Raw genomic sequence first — 22,319 nt, 5'->3', positions numbered from 1 at the left:
AGAAACATGTCGGAAATATTTTGGCTATATATTGTACGTGCGTGGTAAAGGTATTGAACGTAGGACTGATTGGTGATTTGGGATGGTTAATTGGGTAAGGTTAAAGAATATTAAGGTAAATTTACAACAGATTAAAAATAATTACATTGGACTAAAGTGAATTACGTTTTATTTATATGGCAATTGTGATGCATTAAGACAAATTATAATGTGTGAATTTATATTATAGTTGATTAAAGGGGCTCTAAATTAGATTGTAGGAATATAATGAATTAAGTTGGATTAGAGTAGATTAAGCTGAAGTATGAGGATTATTGTGGAATATTCTGGATTGGGGTTAATATGATGGATTAGGCCGGATTATAATAGAGTGAGTTGGTCTGAAGTTGATTGGGAGTTCTGCTGGTTTTCGTTGCATTAAGGCAGAATATAATGATTGAAGTTAGTTTATGGTGGACTAAGGGAGATTAAGCTCGGTTAAGGTCTAATATAATAAACACAGATGGATTATAGTGTATTAAGCTGGATTCTGATGGACTCAGCTGGGTTAGGGTGGATTAAGTTGGACTTGGGAGGACTCGTGGAATCGGAATCGAGGAATCGGAGGAATCGTGTAGGAAGCAGCGTGCAACCAAGGCGTAAGCGGATAAAAAGAACGTACGCTATCACGTCAGAGCTTTAAAGGTCCCCAGAAAGGGTTCACAAAGAAGGGTAAACAACGCCATAACACTGATAGTTATTGAACCACCCATCATTCTCCCGCAAAAATTTTCGATCTAGCTTCTGCAACACCAGAGATATCGGCGATTAAAAATGACCCTTCCAAGTTTCCCTCTCAACTCGTACGCCGAAGGGAGCCATAAAAGAAAACAAAGAATACAAGCAAGTTCAAAGCTCCGCCCAGACATACGTCACTTCGACGAACTTCCGGTTGCCGCGCGCTCGCTCGCTGGCGTACTCGCTCGCACACGCCTGAGGAGTTCGCCAGTTCGCGCAGCGACGGTTAGTGTAACCGCGAACCCGTGGTTATCCTATGTTACACGGCGGACCAAACCATGGTTGCACCATTATCCGCGGTTACCGCAAACCGAGCTTGACGACCTCGGTTTGCGTCGTTAACCGAGGTTATGACGGCGTCTGTTGACGGAAGCTACTCGTCGGCGCCCGAGTGCGCGAAACGTACGAGCGGGTCTGCTTCACAAAGTTATTCATTTGCCCACTGTATCACGTTTAAAGATCGATGTATAGATTATGGTGCCGCCCGACGTCTTCGATTACGGCCGACAGCGCAGCGACTGCGTACTGAAGCCTTGTCGCGCCTACAGTATCGTTTGAACGGCTTGTTGCTGAGCAGAACGCCAAAAAATACGCGGCCTTATCTATGAAAGTACACGATCTTTAACGTGCGCTGACATGGCACAGCACACTGACGCCTCTTCGTTTCGCCTCCATCGAAACGCAGCCGCCGAGGTCGGGTTCGAACCCGGGTACTCCGGCACAGTAGTCGGGCGTCTTACACTGCACCACCCCGGCGGGGCTTTAACGTCCGAAATGACTCAGGCTATGAGAGACGCCGTAATGGAGGACTCGGGAAATTTCGCCCACCTGGGGTTCTTTAACGTGCACTGACATCGCACAGTACAAGGACACCACTCCGTTTAGCCTCCATGAAAACGCAGCCACCGAGGCCCGGGAGTTTGCAACGCTTGCAGCACGGGATGCCGCGAGCAGGCTGAGGTACGTTACACAATTACCGCGGGGGTGGAACGTGCGAGCGCGGCGAACGCCGGCGCCGTGCGTGACCGTCCCTAGTCGTCGCTAGGCCTATTGTTTCGCTTCGAAGCCGCGGCGGTCGAAGCTTTGGAACATGATCAACGCTGTCGTAAATCGTCTACTTATGAAACTGCCTTATAGTGATTCCTATCCTGCCATAGTAAAATAATTATAGGATTAACTCTGCCGACGCATTAATCGCAGAGCTAGTACGAGCAGATCGGATCAGCCGAAATGCACCAGCGGCAGCTGGCTTGAGCAGAAACTAGCTTGTATCACGGCTATCGCTCTTACCAGCAATTTGCTGCTGGTCAGCGATCCTCACGAGGGCTTCATACTTGATATTCGGCTCAATATTCCAGACGCCAACAAATTTTAGCACGCTTTATTTCGGACATCGGTGCTAACGATCCGCCGTGTCGTTCGCGAACGGTATGCGGGAGGAGGGGCCACAGCGGCGATGTTTACGGCGGTCAAGGAGGTGCTGCCATCGTGCAGTGCTTGACCGTACTGTTGACGCCTCGTCGGTCGACACTCCGATACTCCTGAAACCACGTTATATAAATAAGATATTTGTAAATGCAGCTTCGTTCTGCTGATCCCTGCGTCGCTTCGGTTGTTGCACTTAATGGGCAATGGCCACCTAACCGATAAGGGCGGCGAGCTGTAACAGCCCGCACAGAGTTCGAGCAGCGCACGAGCAGACGACTTTCGCAGCTACCGGAAGTGGGTTCGTGACGTCATGGTTGCAGTGACCGCAGCGAATGGCAGCTTCTAGCAAGCCTTGCCAGTCAACCGACCTGTGACGTCACGGTATTAAGAAATAGTTCCATGCGACACCGCCAAGCGACATTCCCTCTGCCCGCGAATTTCAAAAAACGCTGTTTTTAAAAATCAATAATAAATCGCTGGCTTTGTTCCAAGGAGTTACACTTTGCGTTAATGCTCAAAAGGATGTGTTCTACACACTGAACACGTTTATCAGTGGTTTCTTGGGGGCCGTTTCCGTGGACCTTTAAGAGTTTCCGTGACAATTTTAATTTACCATTTACACCTAGTTTCTCTACGTCGCTGAAAAAGTGGCGCCCATGTGCATACCTCCTTCCATTCTGCAGAAAAGACCCTTGAATGCCGACGCTGTCCGAGCTGAAACATGTGACGTCTCAACTACTATAATTAGACATTGTGATCGTTCCGTAGATGCGGTATTATTCGATACTTCTATCGAAAGCTTTCTATCTTAAGCTCGAAATACTGATCATTGCAGTAATCTTGCTGCCTGTTGAGCGATTCTCAAAGAGAAATAAAAACAAACTAAAATGCAAAGAGAACGCTCAGGCGCAGCAAGGCAGCCATAACCGAATAAGAAGAAATGCATTTCGAAGCAAGCAGGCATGCGATCCAGGACAGCGAGTGAGAGATAGAGAGAAGAGAAAGTGGGGAGATGCAAGACAGGCTGGAAGAAGCAGAAAATGAAAAATGAAGTGAGAAGGAGGAGACGGAGAGTGCCTGTGCGGCAGTAACGATATATTAGGTGTGCTGTGGTGCTTGCGTTCGGGACGGGCGGGGGTGGGCGGACTGCAGCCGCTAGCCGGCGGGGTACCTGACGAACCTCTGTCGAGCGCGGTGGTGTCGGCGAGCCCGGCCTCGGAGGCGTACGACGGGACGCCCCCCATGGTCGAGGGGGCGGCGTATCGTGGCGCACCGGCGCCCGCGGGACGCGAGGAGGAGGCGGAAGCGTGTTGCTGTCGCTGGGCCAGCGTCGACGAAGAGAGGAGGAGAGGCGAGGCGGGCGCGTCCAGCTGGAGAACGGAGCCCGCGAGGAACCTACTTTTGCGCATCGGCTCTCGCTTGTACTTCTCCAGCCGCTTGACGGCGATCGCCTCGAGGCGCACCCGGGCAGCGGGGTAGTCCTTGAGCACGTCCCACATGTCCTGTGACAGGTTAAAAAAATTCAAAAGTGAAAAAAGAGAGACACAGCCGAGAGAAACGGATCAAATGCTGCTCGGAGTTTGTTTGGAGGGCGGCAAATGCGTTCAGCTGAATGCGTCCAGCGCCCGCATAGCCACACTACGTGCGCGTGACCTTTTCCAGTTTCAGCAGCCGCCTAGGTCGGAGCGTGCGAGAGATCGGACAATACGAACTCTTAACGGGGCACTGCGCCACCACTGGTGTACAAACGGCCGGCACAGTGACGACGAAGGCCGAGAGTAGCGGAAGAAACAATGCGTTGTGGCGTTCAATTCACTACAGTTCTAAAGAGCTGGTTATTCGAAGACTAGCTCTTTGAACAGGGCGGCCTTGGCCAATTTTTTACCAGTTGCATAAAAGAACATAAAATAATAACCATCCCTGCCCAGGATGACTTTTTGCTACGTGGCAATTATTGTTGGAATGAATAGCGCAATTTTACAAACACTCCTGTCGCTTTGAGCGCAAATTAAATGCAAATGAAGCTCATCGCTTGTTAGAGCATAACTAACGTAATAGCTAACTAACTTGTTTAGTGACTGTGCACCGGGCGTGGAATCGCACGCACGCATACCTTAGTGTACGTTGGTGCTAAATAAGGGGCAATGCCAGTCAAGAAGGTACTGTTATTTGACGGTATAAGGTTGACATGGATCCATGCTTGCTGCCAACTTGAAACAATTAGTAAGCGGTGCTGTACAACGTCTTCTGCTGAGTGAGAAAGAGTATTTTAGAAATTTCTGAGCCGCACGTGCGCTGATGTGCCAGGCCTTAGACAGGCCGCTTCCATGGTGATTGTATTAAGTTGTCTTCTTCTTCTCTTTTTTTTTTTTTTTTGTGCGTACTCTTCGACGTTTTTTTCTCAACTGTACATCGTGGGTATCGGTATGCACACACAACTATCGGAAACATATCGGCACCCCTGATGAATCGTACCTGCTTGTAGAGGCAGAAGAGGTCCGAGTAGCCGACGGAGCGCACCGATGCCGTGCGGCGGTTGCCGGCCGTTCCCATGTTGAGGATGGAGATCTCGCCGAAGTAAGAGCCCGCGCGCAGCGTCGCCAGCACCGTCTTGCCGTTGTCCGTGACCACTTGGAGCCGGCCGCGGTTCACAATGTACATCTCCTTGCCCACTTCACCTAGTTACGTTAGTGGGGGAAAATGAAATTTCATTAACGCTATGCACCAATTCTGCTCTTGTCCGAACGAGTTATAACAAATGACTTTGTTATCGACCCAGCAGCCGGAAGAACAATTTTAAGCGTCCTCCATGTGGCAGTCAGTCGGGTTAGGCTTACTGGAAGCCCCCAGGAATGGGTAAAAAAAAAAACGCACAATTTTTAAAGACTGGTTGCCATTGCTCGCTCAAGGAAACACGAAAATTGTTAGCATGTCCGAATTATTTCAAAATAAAATTTCCTGAACTAGAGTATATTTAAAGCTAAATATACAAAAAAAAAAAAGTGATCGCTACACACAGAGGAAAACTACACAGCTTGTAACTTAATATCCGTAGTTGAAGCTTGCCACGAAAACGTCTTGTTTACGTTTTGTTAGGTTTTGCTTCCTTTTGCCACTTCACATGCCGTGGAGGTATACTTCTAAACCTCCGGCACGCTGCTCATGTATACTGAAAGCTATTAGGCTATGTAGTGTACGCCCGCGCCACTAATTGAGCACTTGGTAAGTGACCTTTACACATCGACTGCTATAGTTTAGGTATTTATGCATGCCCTTATGCATTGGAGTGAACACCATGTCCGAAAAAACATACGGTGCTTTCGCTTCTCTGGTGAACCCACTACCCCAGAAAGGCGGTTGCCTTGGCATCTCGCCTCCTACCATTATTAAACTTCTCTTGAGAAGTGAACGAAAATATAGGAAGCTGCACAAAGTTGCTTTTTACAAATTAATGGCAGCGCTCGGTTGGATGACAATGATCAATATCTATTCGCTGAAGAGAGCGAAAAGATATATTTATTTATTTTTCATTTTCTCTATATGTGAAAGGGAAGGAAAGAGCCTATGGAGAGATTGCAGAGGAAAATGGACTGAAATCGATTATGCGTTCCTGTAGGCACCCTACAATTGCGCATAAATAATGGATAAAGAGAAGGATGCGCTTGAACCTCCATTTTCTAGTCTGTGCACATACGCACCTTTCCTGCAGATGTAGTCGCCGGGGCTGAAGAGGACGGGTCGCAGGCGCAGCACTAGCTCGCACAGGAAGCCGGCCTCGGTGTTCTGGAAGATCTCTACCCTCTTGAGCGTGTCCAGGTGCACGTGGATGGCGATCTCGGCCTTGAGCTTGTCGGGCAGGCAGCCCACAGAGCGCTCCTCGTCCGAGCACTTCTGCGTCAGCCAGAGGTAGTCGAACCAGCGGATCACCTTGTTCTGAAGGTGCTCTGGCACGTGACGCATACGCATGTACGTCTTCACCGCGTCCAGCTTGGCTGTAAAAGGAAAGGACGGGTCATTAGTATAAACTGGCCGTATTGCTAGTTAGTTAGTTATATGGAGTTTTATGGCGCATAAGCAACTGTGGCTATCATGCGCCAACCGCAAGGTTAGACGATCAAGTGGCTACAGTAATGATGCTCAGATTTGGTTTAAAACATTGGCTTCCTTTAAAAATCCGTAAACAAGTGAAAAATCAACAAGTGCTTCTTGGCCTAAAAGCAATGCGGGATGAAATGGGATGTGTTCTTTGTAAAATACAGTAAAATATTTTTTCCTGTGCTCCTCGAGTTGTGAGCATGAGATTAAAATATGATTTACTGTTAGCTCATGTCCACACATTTCACATACAGGTTTGCCTTTTTTCGTTAGTAGGAAGTTATGTGTTATGTGTGTATGGCCTATGCGCAGACGACGTAAAATTACCTCAATGAAACGTTTCTGATGTTCACATGATTGCCATTCTCCTAATATGGGCTTTATGGAGTGAAGCTTGTTCTCTGCTTCGCTTTCCCAATCAGCCTGCCATTTAGCTCGTAATTTCGTACGTACTAACTTCATTCCGTCTCTATGTGGCATGTTGATTTGCTTTATTTGTAAATTTTTCGCACTTGCTGCGCATATATCTGCTCGTTCATTACCCTTTATCCCAACATGACTGGGTACCCAGCAGAATTTGATAGTATGTTTTCTTCTTGTGATATTTACTATGTTGTGTATAATGTTTCCTATCAGTGGTTGAACAGCATTTTTGGACTTTATTGCACTGATGACGCTTAATAAATCTGTGTAGCTGATGCTGTTTTTGATGTTCTTATCCAATATTTTCTCCCCAGCAACACAGACAGCGTAGCATTCGGCTGTAAAAACTGATGCACACTGGGGTAGTCGTGTTATTTTCTCTGTGTTATTTTGTACTATTGCACTGCCAACATAGTCTTTAGTTTTTGAGCCGTCTGTAAAAAATGCAATGCAATTATATTTTTCTTTTAATGCAAGATATTCTTGTGATATATGCTCATGTGGTGTGCGTGTTTTTTGAAACTGCGTTAGTGTGAGGTCGAAAACTGCTGGGAGGGTGTACCATGGTGGGAGTGGTTTATTTCTTGGGCAATACTTGACAATTCACTAATGTCTAAATCTTGGCACATTTGTTCGAAGCGCATGAGAAGCGGCCTAATCAACCGGGGTTTGTTGTTGAAGACTGTCCTAGAGGGACATTCCGTGACTACTGAGTGACATAGATGTTTTGGTTGAGAGCGAAGTTTCAGGATGTATGCACATGTTAGGGCGCATCGTCTGTCCTTTAATGCAGGTTCATCTGTTTCTACATAGAGGCTGGTTATTGGGGATGTTCTGTACGCGCCAACTGCTAACCGTAATCCAAGATTGTGTATCGGGTCTAGTCGTTTTAAATAGGATGTCCTAGCTGAACCATATACTATACAACCGTAATCTAACTTAGAGCGCACCACGGAGCGGTAGATTTGCAGAAGGCATGCTCGGTCGGACCCCCACCGTTTTCGCGACAGCACCTTCAGGACGTTAAGTGATTGGGCTGCTTTCTTTTTCAGATTGTTTATATGGGGAAGAAATGAAAGTTTCTTGTCGAATGTGATACCCAAAAATTTATGTTCATGTTTCACTGGTAGTATGGTTTGGTTGAGGTATAACGTGGGATAATTCTGTAAGCCTCGTCTCAATGAAAACACAACGGCCACTGTCTTTTGAGGAGAGAACTTAAATCCATTGCTGTCTGCCCAGGTAGCTAGTTTATTTAGTGTCAGTTGTAGTTGTCTCTCACAGGTGGATATGTTGGAGGAAGTGCATGCTACTTGCAGGTCATCTACGTAGACGGAGTACATTATGGACTTTGGGATTATTGCAGATAACGAGTTCATTTTCACTATAAAGAGAGTTGTGCTTAGAATACACCCCTGCGGCACGCCGTTTTCTTGTGCAAAAGTCGTGCAGAATACTGTGCCTAAACGGACTTGAAATGTACGGTTCGTCAGGAAGTCAGGCACGCCATTGTGACTACACAGTCTAGTAGTAAAGCATTTACGTGAGGAGTGAAGTCGCGCCCGCACCTGATGCGAGTATGCAAACGACACTGTTCTGGAGGTGCAAAAAAGGTTGAAACTTGCAGGAAATGGCCACCCTGAGAAAACTACATAAACATGCTTATCTATGGCATGAAACTGGATGCCTTGAGGACGAGGAACATGGTGGCTCTTTATATAACTAAATCTTGTACTGTCCTGCGAGGAAACGCAAAACACATAGGTCACCTGCGTTATATAAAGGTCACAGCTCGATCGCGCAATGTACTTATGCGAAAACCGATTCACTCGTTTCCTCCGGTGGCACACGATAACACGGGATCAGCAGCTGCGATTTCCCTCTGTACACTTTTTTTCGCCCTGACGGCGCCCTCTCCGCTCATCCTCTTCTCCGACTGCACCCTTTGCCCTCCTTCTCTGAAAACGCCAGCTGCGCTAGGTCGCGTGGTGAAGTGAGGTGATTAGGACATACAATTGCAGTTGCATATGCTGCCCATTCATATTCCTTTGGCGAATAGACTATAGTGTATGCATGCCAATTGGGAAGTGAAGTGCTATGGCCCGCAGTGCAGAACGCTGATTCATTCGGATCTGGAACAGGGGTACCCCCTGTGCATGCCGTCTTCCCACTAAAAGTTATGGTGGCTAGACAATGATTTTAGCGAGGCCAACTATTATAGGTACCATCGAGTACTCACAACGGCGACGAAAGAACTATTTACGCTTAAGGCCGATTTACACGACTGACGAACCGCCCGCGGACGCAGCACCACGTCACTCGACGTTGCTGGCTCCGCTCCATTCGCAGGCAGCGGAAGAGGCAACAGACGGCGTCGCGGACGGAACCGGAATCGCACTGATCCTTGCAGCTCCATCCCCGCAGAGAAAATGGCAGGCGACGGCATTCCATGCCAACTACGCCGCATTGTTGACTGGAGTGTCTCGATGGCCAGGGAGGGAGCATCGAAGCATCATATTGTTGACACTGCAAAAGCACCCCCACAAGGTTTAAGAAGAAACAAAAATACACTTGTTTTCCCACTCACACGATGTAGCTCTGCTAGAAAAACTGGCAGTGGCTTAGCTCTGGTTAAGCCGGGCAAATTGCGTTAGCATGGCCGCATGGCTACGCTTGTGTGCTCGCTTGTGGCGTAGCTTGCGTGGTTCGATAGTTTGGCTATAGAGTAACACATGACATACGATGGTTACGACTGTTCTTCCGGCGATTCTTCAGCGCGCTGTCTTCTCTTGGTGGCATTGCGGCGTTCCTGCGCAGTCATGTGTTCATCAGTAGCCGACGAGGTGGAAGCACTCGGAGAGCTAGAACGTAGTCGCCGAACTTCATCTTTTGCACGACGCTTAGCACGACGTTCTTCACGTTCTTTCACTGTCTCTTGTGCACGTTCTCGTTTCCTTGTCGCCGCTTGTCACTGACACATCTCTTTAGCAGCCTGCATAACAAAGCAAACACGGCGAGGCCGAAGCGGCGAACCATCTGTTCGGCCGACGGTGCCGCCGTCCGGCGGAGCTCGGCTGGAGCGATTGCTGTTCAAGCTCAAACACAGCGTCCGCCGGGGATACGCCACGGCTCGAAACCTGGCGCAGTATTGCTATCGCAATAAAATAGCAGACGACCCCCATATTTTGACAGGGGAAACACGCGCGCCAGTTATTGGCTTGCGAAGGCTGCGCCGTCCGCGGACGAGGCGGTGTCAGTGACGTCGTTTCACGGGGTGCTCGTCCGCTCGTCTTTTCTTTTGATTCCATCCGTCGTGTGCATCGGCCTTTAAGTGGGCCAGTACGGCACTGCTTTTGGTGATATTAATTATGATGTTGAGATCCCTACCAGCAGCTGACACCTATACGCAGCAGACGCTTCCTCGAAGAATGGTAACACCAGAAGCCTTGCTTCGGCGCTATTCACGAGGTCCCTTTTAAAACAGAAGAGACTCTTGTGTGTGTGTGTGTGTGTGTGTGTGTGTGTGTGTGTGTGTGTGTGTGTGTGTGTGTGTGTGTGTGTGTGTGTGTGTGTGTGTGTGTGTGTGTGTGTGTGTGTGTGTGTGTGTGTGTGTGTGTGTGTGTGTGTGTGTGTGTGTGTGTGTGTGTGTGTGTGTGTGTGTGTGTGTGTGTGTGTGTGTGTGTGTGTGTGTGTGTGTGTGTGTGTGTGTGTGTGTGTGTGTGTGTGTGTGTGTGTGTGTGTGTGTGTGTGTGTGTGTGTGTGTGTGTGTGTGTGTGTGTGTGTGTGTGTGTGTGTGTGTGTGTGTGTGTGTGTGTGTGTGTGTGTGTGTGTGTGTGTGTGTGTGTGTGTGTGTGTGTGTGTGTGTGTGTGTGTGTGTGTGTGTGTGTGTGTGTGTGTGTGTGTGTGTGTGTGTGTGTGTGTGTGTGTGTGTGTGTGTGTGTGTGTGTGTGTGTGTGTGTGTGTGTGTGTGTGTGTGTGTGTGTGTGTGTGTGTGTGTGTGTGTGTGTGTGTGTGTGTGTGTGTGTGTGTGTGTGTGTGTGTGTGTGTGTGTGTGTGTGTGTGTGTGTGTGTGTGTGTGTGTGTGTGTGTGTGTGTGTGTGTGTGTGTGTGTGTGTGTGTGTGTGTGTGTGTGTGTGTGTGTGTGTGTGTGTGTGTGTGTGTGTGTGTGTGTGTGTGTGTGTGTGTGTGTGTGTGTGTGTGTGTGGGCGCGCCTGCGTGTGTGCGTGCGTGCGCTCGCTTCGTTAGCATGGAATCGCAACAAGTAGCAATTAAGACACGCCTTCAAGGGACAATGTACTGAGTGCGCTGCATTAAACTCACAGAGAGTATCTCAGAATTGTCATAAGCATAAGGAAGGACCGGACACGAGTACTTAAAGCTTGCATAGAAAAAATATTTGCAGCTTTATTGAAAATAATTGTCAGGCAGGTGCGAAATACTATACCATACTTTTATGCACACATTGATATAAATGGTGTAAACTTCCAGCATGGAGGAATATTTCGCTTCTGAAGTCTGTCCTTGGCTCACAATGAGTAATTAAAAAAGCAATGAATGCGTTTTTCAAAATTAAAAGCCAAAACGAATTTGAACTTTGCCGATGGAAGACCTGGATTTTTTATGGTTGCGATGTTAACCACTACAGGAAAAACATACATTGAAAACCTCTGTGGCGAAAGATGTCCTATATTTGTGGGCGTGCATATACGACATCTTTAATGTCTCCCCTTTTTAACTCCCTAAGCGGATTGTCGTTTTCGTTCGCGTACATACGCTTTAACACTAGCGCAATTCTTTGAATTTTGCCTCTGCTATCTTATATCAGCATACCGACAGTATTATGTTGAAGACCACCCGTCAAGTGTCCAAGATTTTGCTTTAGCCAAACCGTACTAATGTGCCTGCATGGCCTATTGTGCAGCGTATCCAACGAGGAATCCAAGCGCCCTGGACGGCTGAATTCCGTTCTCTTCCTTTCATCTCAAACGCAAAGCCGAAGCTAGTAAAGCCATGTGGTGTAAGGATGTCACTTACCCGACGAAAAGTCTGTGCACGACCATGTCACCTGCCAACTACTATCACTGACGCCGACACCGCCGAGACCATGGAAAACGTTGCCATTGACGCTGTCACATTAATTAATTTCAGCAACTACACAGGTCATGTAGGATTTCGTGAAAGTCTGGGAAGTTCTCTTTTCCAAAGCAGCGTTAATCAAATCTATCGTTGTCTAACATTTTGAGATAAAAATGCAGGTGTATATATGGCTAAAGTTTTTCTTGCGACAAAAAAAGTAATTAACAGGCATTTGATGCAACATAGTATTTTTGTCTTTGTCGACATGATACACAAGTCACCACCGCAGTTCACTAATGCCATCCTTACTCGCACTCATCGTTTCCTTGCATTGCAATTTTCTTTAAACGAGTGAAAGTCATCAGCCCAGCGTGTAGATCTGAGTGAGGCTGCCCATCTTGCTTTCTCGCTCATTTCTTCGGTTGATTTTTTACTCGGATATATGAAACTATCTACAGCATGAAATATATGAATAAATATTCAGCCTCGGATAATCGCGCTTAAAACGAAACGAACGTTTCATATTTTGTTTCTAGAGAAGACGGGGGGGGGGGGGTTGGGGCGACGAAACGTTCAGTCTGGTACATTAATACCTTGATATGGATGGTAGCTCGTTATACCAATTTTATTGAATGCATTGAGGCCGTAATATTGAACTACCATTATTATTCGGCTTTCAACGGTTCTGCCCCGAAAGACTTGGAAAAAGGGGGGCGGGGGGGGTTTAATGCGGTAGAATTATACTCTACCGTTGCTGCTGTAGTGTCACTTTTTTCTTTATTCCTTCAAACTGAAGTGTTTCTCTTTTCAAAGAGGCAAAACCTTTATGGCTGCCTTAATACCAAACGCCACAACACCTGCCGTCTTGGTTGCGAAGATACCTGACCGGTCGAAAGACGATGACGTCATAAGGTCGCGTGACCAGGTCGAGCACTGGTTTGCTCGTTGATGTATGCGTCGTCACGATGCCCCTTGACCTCCCTCATTCAATCAAGGTATTTCGTGACATACACTGCATAGGCTTTTTTCTGAGAATGTGGACTCTATTGCAAGCGCATTGATATGACCAAGAAATACGCATGGAAGCCGTATACAACGCCAATTGGGCTGCATGCATTTCCTCTTGCCGAGCTATCTCTTGTTCCTTAACAAACATCTAAGTTTAATTTGTAGTACCAGGCGTCGGCTTTCCAGCCCACACGTGTATCGTGCTACAAGCGGGTTCACCTGTATCAGGCGAACGGCTCCCAAATTTATTGCACGGCGGTGGTCGAGCTGAACGGGATGTGTTTGAAAGATAACCACAACAAAACGCCATGCCAAGGAAGTGCAGCCACTGCGTACGAGAATTTACTTCAGTTCCCATCCTGCTTCTCTTCTGTACCTTCTCCATAGAAGATGCTGGAATCTCGTTTTACAGCGGCGCAGCGTGCAGCGAGCGGCTGCAGACGGCGCGTCCGGCTCGGCGGCGGCGCGGCCTCCCGGGAGCGAATATAGGGCACCATTCGACGAAAGGGGCGAAAAGATTGAGATTCGAGGGAGCCGGCCCGTGAACGCGCTGACCCAGCACGTTCCAGTTGCTGTAAGCTGAGTGCTTATGCAAACGAGCGCGAGCGCCAGATTGGCTCATTTGTTCGGGAGTGCGCCGAGGGTAAACCGGCACGCACGCGCCGACACTGTAGGGATGTAGCGAAACGAGAACATCGTGAACATATATAAAGTAACAAAGAAAAATGCAAATGCCACTCGTGTAGGGGGGGGGGGGGGGAGGGGAGCTAAGAGGGGCCCCGCCAGGAATTGGAAATCATCGGCCGACGAAGCTGCGACGACGTGGCGGCAAGTGCACGGATTGCTGCTTTCCCGCCTTCTTCTTCTTGCTGTTGCAGCACAGGGGGGAATGAAGAGAGATATTGCACTACGCACGAACGCGTGTTTAATTAACGAAGATATCATTAGCACCACACTAATGGTAGCTGCGCATTATTATGAGTGGCGGTTCGAATCGCGAGCGAACTAAGAGAAATGTGACTCTAAGATAGTCTTTCTATCACGTCGAAGCGAAACCTTACCTGATATAGCTTGTCAAAACTTGATAATACTCGTTAAATCCATTATTCTCGGATTATACACGCATATTGACAGGATACTCTTTCATTTGGTCGTGTTTCTGAGAGCTAGCTGATGTCTGACTCCTTTTTGTTCTGTATGGAGACTCATGTAACATGCGGCAGAAACGCGAATTTGGCCATGTACGGTAGTCTTCTGTGGACTCTGGGCACAGATACGAATCATATCTTTCTATACTCGCGCGTAAACAGAGCCGCTTCTATCTACATTAGGCCGCTGCTAAAGTGAAACGGAACGCAAGCCCCGTTAGAACAGTTGCTAGTAGGAATGGTAGGAATGGTATACCTATACATTCCGAAATTAACTATTTATGAAAAGTTTCCTTTTTGACGCAAATACGGGCTGCTGCAAGCGACCTTCACTAACACCAGGAGGTTATCGCTCTCTTCGGCGAGGCTGTGCATCAGAATTTGCGGAAATGTTTCTAGACCTTCCCCTTAATTCTTCATAGAAACGTCAGCTCTAATATTCCTATATATACCTTACAACAAGACTTTACTATACAGAACCGTCAGTTCTTTCCAGGTTGCCTGCTGTGTCATACACAGTATCTCTTGACTGTACCCCAAAAATTGTGTCTGTTTATGTGCCCAGTAGCCATCAGAACCCCATTATTCCTATCATTCGCTTCATCTCTCCGTATCTATAGATATAGATATATAGATATCTGAATTACCTGGCTTGTGTCGGGCCAACTGGCTGACCAGCATCTTCTGCTAAATGCCCAGCATCGTTCCAGCGCTTAATCTGTCGCTCTACAATTAAGTGTATTTCTCTCTATCTTCCACAGACACACATGGAGTTGGTCCTTACCCTTGCCTTCGCTCTCCCTGTTCCCGTCCCTGACCCGTTCCATCACAGAACTCCAGTGTATTTACACTCTCTTTCGTTCTTAGTGAGACAGGCAGCGTAACTTAAGAGTTGTAAACTTTCCCTCAATAAAGACCACAAAGCACATTCTAGCCTTAAAAAATTATACCCTTCACTTCTGGCCACAATGAAGACGGAGAGAGCTTTTCCCCTCATTATGCATACAACGTTGAACAGCGTGTCAGCGAAAGCAATAAGAACAGGCATGACAGCATCGGCGCCGTGGGGGCACTCTCTTCGTTTCGCGTCTCCGCGGTGATCGACCAAAAGGCTCTCCCGACAGTGTCAGCCGGACCCGGAAACTATTTAGAACGGAGCGAAAGTCCTTTGCTAGAAATTCTCCACTTCCGGTGTTTCCTCGAAGGGAAGGAAGGAAGAGGAATACTCTTTTTCAGTACCGATACGGCCGCAGAGTCAAGAATGTCATATTTCCTGTCTGCAGGAGGCCCGCGGGACGATGCAGTAAGACTCGAAAGCAGCACTCAGGGCGCAGATTCGAGCAGTCAAAGACAAGAACTGGCAGTCAACGACGGCCGCACTGAGAAAGCAATATGATCAGAAAGCGGCTGCACCAGTTGTGCCACGTTCTCCGCTCTCAGGCCATCAGAAGGCATGCATGTTCCGTGTCGCAGAAAACAAGCGCAAGAAAAAACACAGGAAGAGAAACAACATGTAGACGTGGAAAGAGTGGAATATGAAAGGAGAAAGACTTAAATAGGAGCGGGAAATAAACCGTCAGAAGCTAGTTCAAGTATTGAGAGCCAGACTCTGCAGCACAGTTCACTCAAAGTTCCCACTTAAAAGAGTGGAACTTTAGTGTTGACAGTCATTCGGTGACGCTATCAAGCACATGAGCGGTGTCCGTTTATTCTCTGCGTACTCCTTTAGAACACCGAAGTCATTCAGGCGTCAAAGGTGCAAGGCGCTGGTGTATTGTCGTATTAAATGATTACAACTGACGTCACTGGCGAGATAATGCGACAAAGAGTACAGGGAAGGCATGAGTTTAATAAACGGCTGCTTACCACAGACCACAGTCGGCGCTGCGTTCGTGTTGGAACCTAAAGTTGTCTGGTTAGCCGTTGTGTTGTCGAGCAATCAGAGCACGCGCCTTTACATTGGCACTTGCTCTGACTGCTATATCAGCGCAAAACCGACAACCATTTTAAATCAACCATAAGCTGATCCTTCCTAAAGAGCGCTAAAAAAGCATTCGGAAATGTGGCTTCAAGACGAGCTGTATACATATATGCAACGAAATGCGTATCTGGCTTATCACTGTGAGGGTCTGCCGGATTGCACACCCAAGAGCTAAACACAGTCATAGTTTTTATACTGGAAACATTTTGGGGTTCACTTTCAAATGACTGCTTATATTTAGTTCTTATTCCTTATGACTTGTATAATGCAGCACGATGAATGGACAAGGCGAATTTTCGGCGCGAGTTTTTTGAACCACACCACCTCGCTTTTAGGCCAGCTTAGAGTTTAAAGAGTGCACTTAGAATCCGCGTGCACCGAGATTTATTTCCTAGCGCCGCTCGCAGGCGCCAAGTCTATATGCGGCTAAGAGTTTCGTCATTAAGGAGAAGGAAGAGGCACAAAAACAATACAGGTTTTTCTCGGCTGCTGGAGTTGCGTGAGGGTAAGACATTGTGCGAGGGCGTGGAACCTGCGCACGCCCTACATAAATAGTGCGGGGGTGGAAGTATTAATCTTCTTTTTGCTGAAAATGCGCTCCCCCGAGGGATTCCGTCAGGCATGCCGAGATAGCAAAAATTAAACAGGAACACCAAAAAAGAGCGCGGACAAAAAAACAAAAAAGAACGAAAAGAAAAAATGGCCTGCGGAGTTTTGGCGCAGATGATGGCAGTGGCGGGCTTGCAAATGGAGTGCGTCGAGCTTTTAAAACATAAAGGGACGTCGTTCCACGTGGCACGTTACATCGTCAGCACTATTTCTTTCTTGCGTTTGCGTTTTTTTATTTGTTCCTTGCTTGTCGCACCTTTCGTTCCACGTGTCTTCATCTGCACTTCGCAAGCGACGAACGCTCGGACTATGCCGCCACAAGCAGCAAACAGCGTCGCGTCTACTGTCGTGTTCCGCGCATCCGCTTTGAAATATGCGCTGTCTCTTCCCTGAGAGTGACGCAGAGCTCCACACAACATTTCCAGAGACGTACACGAAAGCAGCTCCAACTCGCGTCCAGCCACCGCCACGTTCGCGAGCAGTGCGCCCAACGAAAGCTCTGCGCTCGACTTGAACGCGAGTGCGGGGTATGTTTGATGATGTGCTGTCGCAGAGGAAAGCCGCGAGGAAGAATACGCACAGGAACGTAAGGTTCCTTGCGACAGAGAAGGAAGAGAGAAATGAGTAAGGAATAGAAGCGAGGACTTCGCTGTGCACTCCTCCTTTTTAGCCACATTTATCCGGATGTGCACATGACCTTCGATGGTAAGATCGAGAGTTTGCATGTGCTCGCTGTCGCCAATAATCCATTACTCGCAAAACGGAAATGACGGCTTGCACTCCGCCTTGCATACTCATTTTTGTAAGTGTTCATACGTACCTAAGGTTTTTTTGTTTTCATGTGCATGCTGAGTACTATTGAGTACTATCCAAGTAATATTGTATCTGGATATTTCCTTATTTTCTGCTGTACTTATCTTTCTTTTTGTTCGCCTTCTTAAGTGCAGTTCCGCTTGCTCAATTGTATTCATCAATTTTTTTATGCGCTCAATATTTGTACAGGGGGCCGAGGCCCCGTCAGGCGTTTCTACGCCTTTAGCCTGCCCCCCCATTTCTTGCCTTCCCGGACGAGTTCTAAGACAGAGTGAAAAATAATGTCTGCACTAAAATGGGGCAATACTGGCGGGTAAATGTTTGACAGAAGCTGCAACCCTGTCTTCATCCCTCGATACCTGACAGTCGCTTGTAACAGAGCAATACGAAATAAAAAAATATCTGTTTGCTTGTTTTAGCGCAACTGTAGATAGTCAAAGAGAGTGCAAGGAAAGTGAAGCGCTCGAATCGCTTTAATACTCCTACTTACAGTCTCATCGGGACAAGGTGAACGCGAATCAGCCTATGGCGCACCTTCGAATGGAGGCTCGCTAGCGCTCTAAATGCAATGAAACCGCTGGATGTCACTCGGCAACAGGCTAAAAAAAAAAAAAAAAAAAGGAGTACTCAGGTACAGAAATACTTTGGGGCGAAGCGCTGCGCCGCGATTGCATTCAACATTTGTAACTACTGGCTCCTCTGTTTATTTGCTGCCTGCATATAGCGGCAAAAATATGAAACTCAACGCAGATCGCACATGCGTTGTTCTCTCAGAAGAGGCTACGAGGAAAATATTGTTCGATTTTTGTGATGTGACGACTATGATGAGAAAGTTGGCACGGTTCTGTTAAAATAGAAATGGAGCAACACAACAAGTGGAACAGATCCATTTCAGAAAATTGAAAGCGTGCATCAGAATGATTGTGTTATTAAGTCAGTTGTTTACCAAAAAATGCCTTCCTCTGTGCAAGATGATATTCCAGATTACGGTTTGCGTCTCCCCAACCTCAGCGGCGCTTTGTGTTTGGCTGTCCGAATAAAAAAATCCTTTAACAAGGCCGCCGCTGTCCGGAGTCAAGAATAAATTACGCCAGTTTACATTACGAAACATTCGGAACATCTTTTTTTGCTCATGCGTGATTACATGACCAGTGCTTACACGTGTCCTTATTTGCTTGCACTTGGCGTTGGAAAATTTGACCCGCGTTGAGAACCGGCGATGTGCAAGTTCCTTCATTGCGAAAGGCAACAACTAGCTCCCACAAAAACGCTCTCTTTTTTTTTTGTTATTTTCGTTAGAGTGTTCAAAATGACTTTTCAATAACGTATGTTATGAGAAAAATTAATTAGGAAACTGGATATGGGTGTCTTTACTACACGTAGTGATAGACCGATCGTTAACTGAAGCCTGAAACCTTGATCCCTTTTATCTTTCATACTAGAGGGACATGCGCTTGTAAACATTTTGCTATTTCTTAATTTCAGGTAACAAGGACCTCCTGAAAACTAAGTAGCCCAAAATGTTGAATAATCGCGATGAAAAGAGCATGCCTGCCAAGATTACAACGTAAAAATCGAAACGTTTTATTCCCGCCAAGATAAGGGGGGGGGGGGGGGGGGGGGCTTTCCGGTCTAAGTTTTAAATTTTGTGACAGCCCAAACTTTGTTTTAGCCGCAAGGACTATGCAGCTTGCGACGGTGATATGCGGCTGCTGTTCGAGAGCATCAAGAGAACGCCGCTTTTGCTAGTGCAAAGCACTTTTTTAACGCTGTACCATCAAGTAAGCAACAGCAAAATTAGCTTGATTTCCCGAACAAAACTTACCCGTCTTTTCCAGCTATGAATTTAATGATAATCCCCTTCAAAGCATTTTTGAATATATGTTTTGGTCCCGCTTTCAGCACAAATATGACCTTGTTGAACCATATCGATTCTATTATACGACAGGATAAGACGAAGTTACCCAAGATTTCGAACAAGGTCTAAGCATTCCGCCGGAAAAGTGCGCGCTAGTGGCATTTACACGCAAATCTATGAATCGACATCCGGTATCCATCGACGGTTATAACACTTCTTACTACAAAACTCATCGTTTCTGGCGAACCGCGGACTACTAGCCGCTATGCTACCATTGTGGCGAAGCTGGGCATGTCTGACGTCGCTGCTCGTACAAAGATATGGGTCTTCGCGGGTTCTCCTTCGGTGCTCGCTGTCCGCACCCGGGAGAGCGCCCACGGGAGATTGCCGACTACCTTTTAAACCCAGACTCAGTCCAGCGCCACCGACCACCTTCGCCCCGCCGCTATGATTCCTCCAAGCCGCGGGAACAGTCTAGAAATCCCCGAGGGGGAAACTATACGCAGCAGCCTCTGGAGGCGTGGCTGCTCGACGACGAAATGTACAAGACCCTCTAACGACGCAAACCACTTCGCCGACGCCAAACAACTCAGAGACGACGACAATTATGGAGTCGCCCAAGTTAACGGCAAGCCAACAAGCCGACCAACTGCGTAGCCCGTCTCCTTCTCTACGACACCGCACCTCTTCAACGCACCGGAGCAGAGACCGGACACCTCGACATTACCGCAGTGAGACGTCACCGCCAGCCGATTTAGACCTTTCAGTTGACGGCATCGCCGTAATGGCTTTGGTGGATACTGGGGCCGATTATTTCATACTCAGTGGATCATTCGCCACGGCACTCAAGAAGGTTACGACAGCTTGGGACGGCCCTCAGATAAGTACCGCTGGAGGACATTTCATTGCACCTAGAGGAACGTGCACAGCGCGAGTCACAGTTGAAGGGCGAACCTTCCTGGCAACGTTTGTTGTGCTAGCGGATTGCTCCAGAGACGTTATACTTGGTATGGATTTCATGACGGAAAACGGCGCCATCATCGACCTGCAATCTCAGTCGGTTCAGTTTTCGACAGAGAACTCCCTCGAAGTTAACTGGGTTCTGCCGGCGCCAATCCACATTCTCGACGAGCACGTGGCTGTTCTTCGCCGCTCCAGTGTAATGGTGACCGTCGGTGCGCACACCCTCCGGGGAGTGGAAGGTGCCGTCGAGAGTAAACCGCCTTTGCTTCTCGACCGGGGCATTGCTGTTGCTGGGGCTGTTGTCATCCTCGAAGATGGCAAAGCCGACTTACTTCTCACCAATTTCACCAACGAACGACGGTATCTCAATAAGGGAACAACGGTCACTTATATTAATGTCATCGCTGAAAATAGGTGCGTGCACAGTTTAAACTTGTGATTCTCGACCGGAACAAGAGGGAGTAGCCGACCTAAAGTACGACATAAACCCGGCACTACCGCAGACGGAGCAAGATATCCTGAGAAACCTACTCAATCGATCAGAACTGTGCTCGCGTCGCTGCCGCGCGCGGTCACACACACCTTGTAAAACATCGTATTATTACGGACGATACAGTAGAACCACTCCGACAGTCACTCTATCGTGTCGCATCTAAAACGTCATGTGAAGGCCGCAGAGCCGGTAACACAGAGAGCCCGGTGTTGGCGAAGTCCAGGGGCGAACGATCCGAGCGCGAAACGGGAAATTCGTTGTCTTCTGCTTCTCTTCCTTGTCTTCTTCACACTGGCAGCAATATTTCAAGAGTTCCACAGCATCACATTGCGCAGATGTCTCTGCACAGACTACGTTATAAATTTTCAAAAATCATAGTAGCGCACTATGTTTTCCATCCCAAAATAATTAACTCTGGCAGCACGACCTCCGTCGCCAATGTCGTGTCTGCAGCTCCCATGCGAACGCCTTGCTATTCTGGGGATATCGAAGAAATCGAATTTATCAACGAAAACATTCCAGCAACTGACACTGTTCTTGCTACACAATGACTATTGCGACCGTATTCACGTCTTTACGGATGGCTCGGTAACCTCTACCACTTCTGCATGCGCCGTCGTCGTTCCCGCGAGACAGGCAAATATTTGCCATCTAATTTCTCACAAGACTAACCTCTACTGGAGCAGAACGGGCCGCATTTTGTGCTGCTGTAAAGTATATCTTCGGAGAAACTCTTCAAAATGGGCTGTATTATGTGATTCCAAACTTGCCCTAAATTGTATTCAATCGGCCTTGAGCCATAGCGACCATGAGCAACTTGTATCAGAGGTTAGACATCTGCAACACAAGGCATTACAAGAGGGTCACGAAATCATCTACCAGTGGATACCAGGCATAGTGGGATTATTGGCAACAACTTAGCTAACGATGCTGCTCGATCGGCTCACGATATAACCTACATTGTCGAGATACTATTGACAAAAGCCGACGCAACAAAAAAACCTTCGACTGATCGCCCAAAACGTGAATAGACAATCATGGTCTACGCCTGGGGCTGGGCGTCCCGCTCGCACCACTCTGACCAGTGACTTTAACTGCAGTTACCATTCGGCCTCCTCCGCTGTGAGGCTACAATGTTATGTCGTCTGTGGTTAGGAGTGGCGTTTACAAACGCCTATTCCCTTCTCATCGGAATGACAAACTCTGCAACGTGTGAGCAGTGCGAGTGTGTAGAAACTTTTGCGCTCATGCTTTGTAACTGCCCTCAGTTTAATCGTGAGCGTGCCTTCCTGGCTGCTACACTCCACCGCTTGGACTCTCGTGCTCTTAGTGTAACTAAGATTCTGGGCCCTTGGATGACTCGTTCTTCACAAATGAAGTCAGTTAATGCACTTCTAAAGTTTTTAAAGTACTCGGGGTGGAACTCAAGATTTTAAGTGTACGCTCTTATAGATCTCTGGACATGTGATAGTCTCCTTTCCTTGGCGCTCTTTCTTTCCTTTTTCTGCCTTTGTTCCCCTCCCCACGTTTAGGTTAGCCTAGTGGGCATCACCTGGTTAAGCACCTTGCTTTCCTATTCCATTTTCTCACTCTCTCTCTATTACGACAAAAGCTCTACAGACGCTAGGCTATTTGGGTGCTGGGCTG

At 47.6% G+C, this 22,319-nt stretch overlaps 1 protein-coding gene across 1 annotated transcript in view; it reads right to left on the bottom strand.

Moving 5' to 3' along the window:
• Positions 1 to 22,319, bottom strand: part of LOC146197887 (cyclic nucleotide-gated channel alpha-3) — a 261,657-nt gene that overhangs the window by 5,845 nt on the left and 233,493 nt on the right. Inside the window, exons 2-4 of the mRNA XM_084593168.1 lie at positions 5,904 to 6,197; positions 4,681 to 4,883; positions 3,605 to 3,707 (exon numbers count right to left, since the gene is read on the bottom strand). Coding sequence (XP_084449294.1) covers positions 3,605 to 3,707; positions 4,681 to 4,883; positions 5,904 to 6,197 — 600 coding nt within the window. The remainder of the gene's footprint in view (positions 1 to 3,604; positions 3,708 to 4,680; positions 4,884 to 5,903; positions 6,198 to 22,319) is intronic.

The sequence above is a fragment of the Amblyomma maculatum genome, chromosome 2, assembly GCF_055883805.1.
Source record: "Amblyomma maculatum isolate TAMU_Amacu chromosome 2, ASM5588380v1, whole genome shotgun sequence".
Classification (NCBI taxonomy): Eukaryota; Metazoa; Arthropoda; class Arachnida; order Ixodida; family Ixodidae; genus Amblyomma; species Amblyomma maculatum.
Note: the sequence above shows the minus strand (reverse complement) of the source record. Positions and strands in the feature narration are given on the sequence as shown.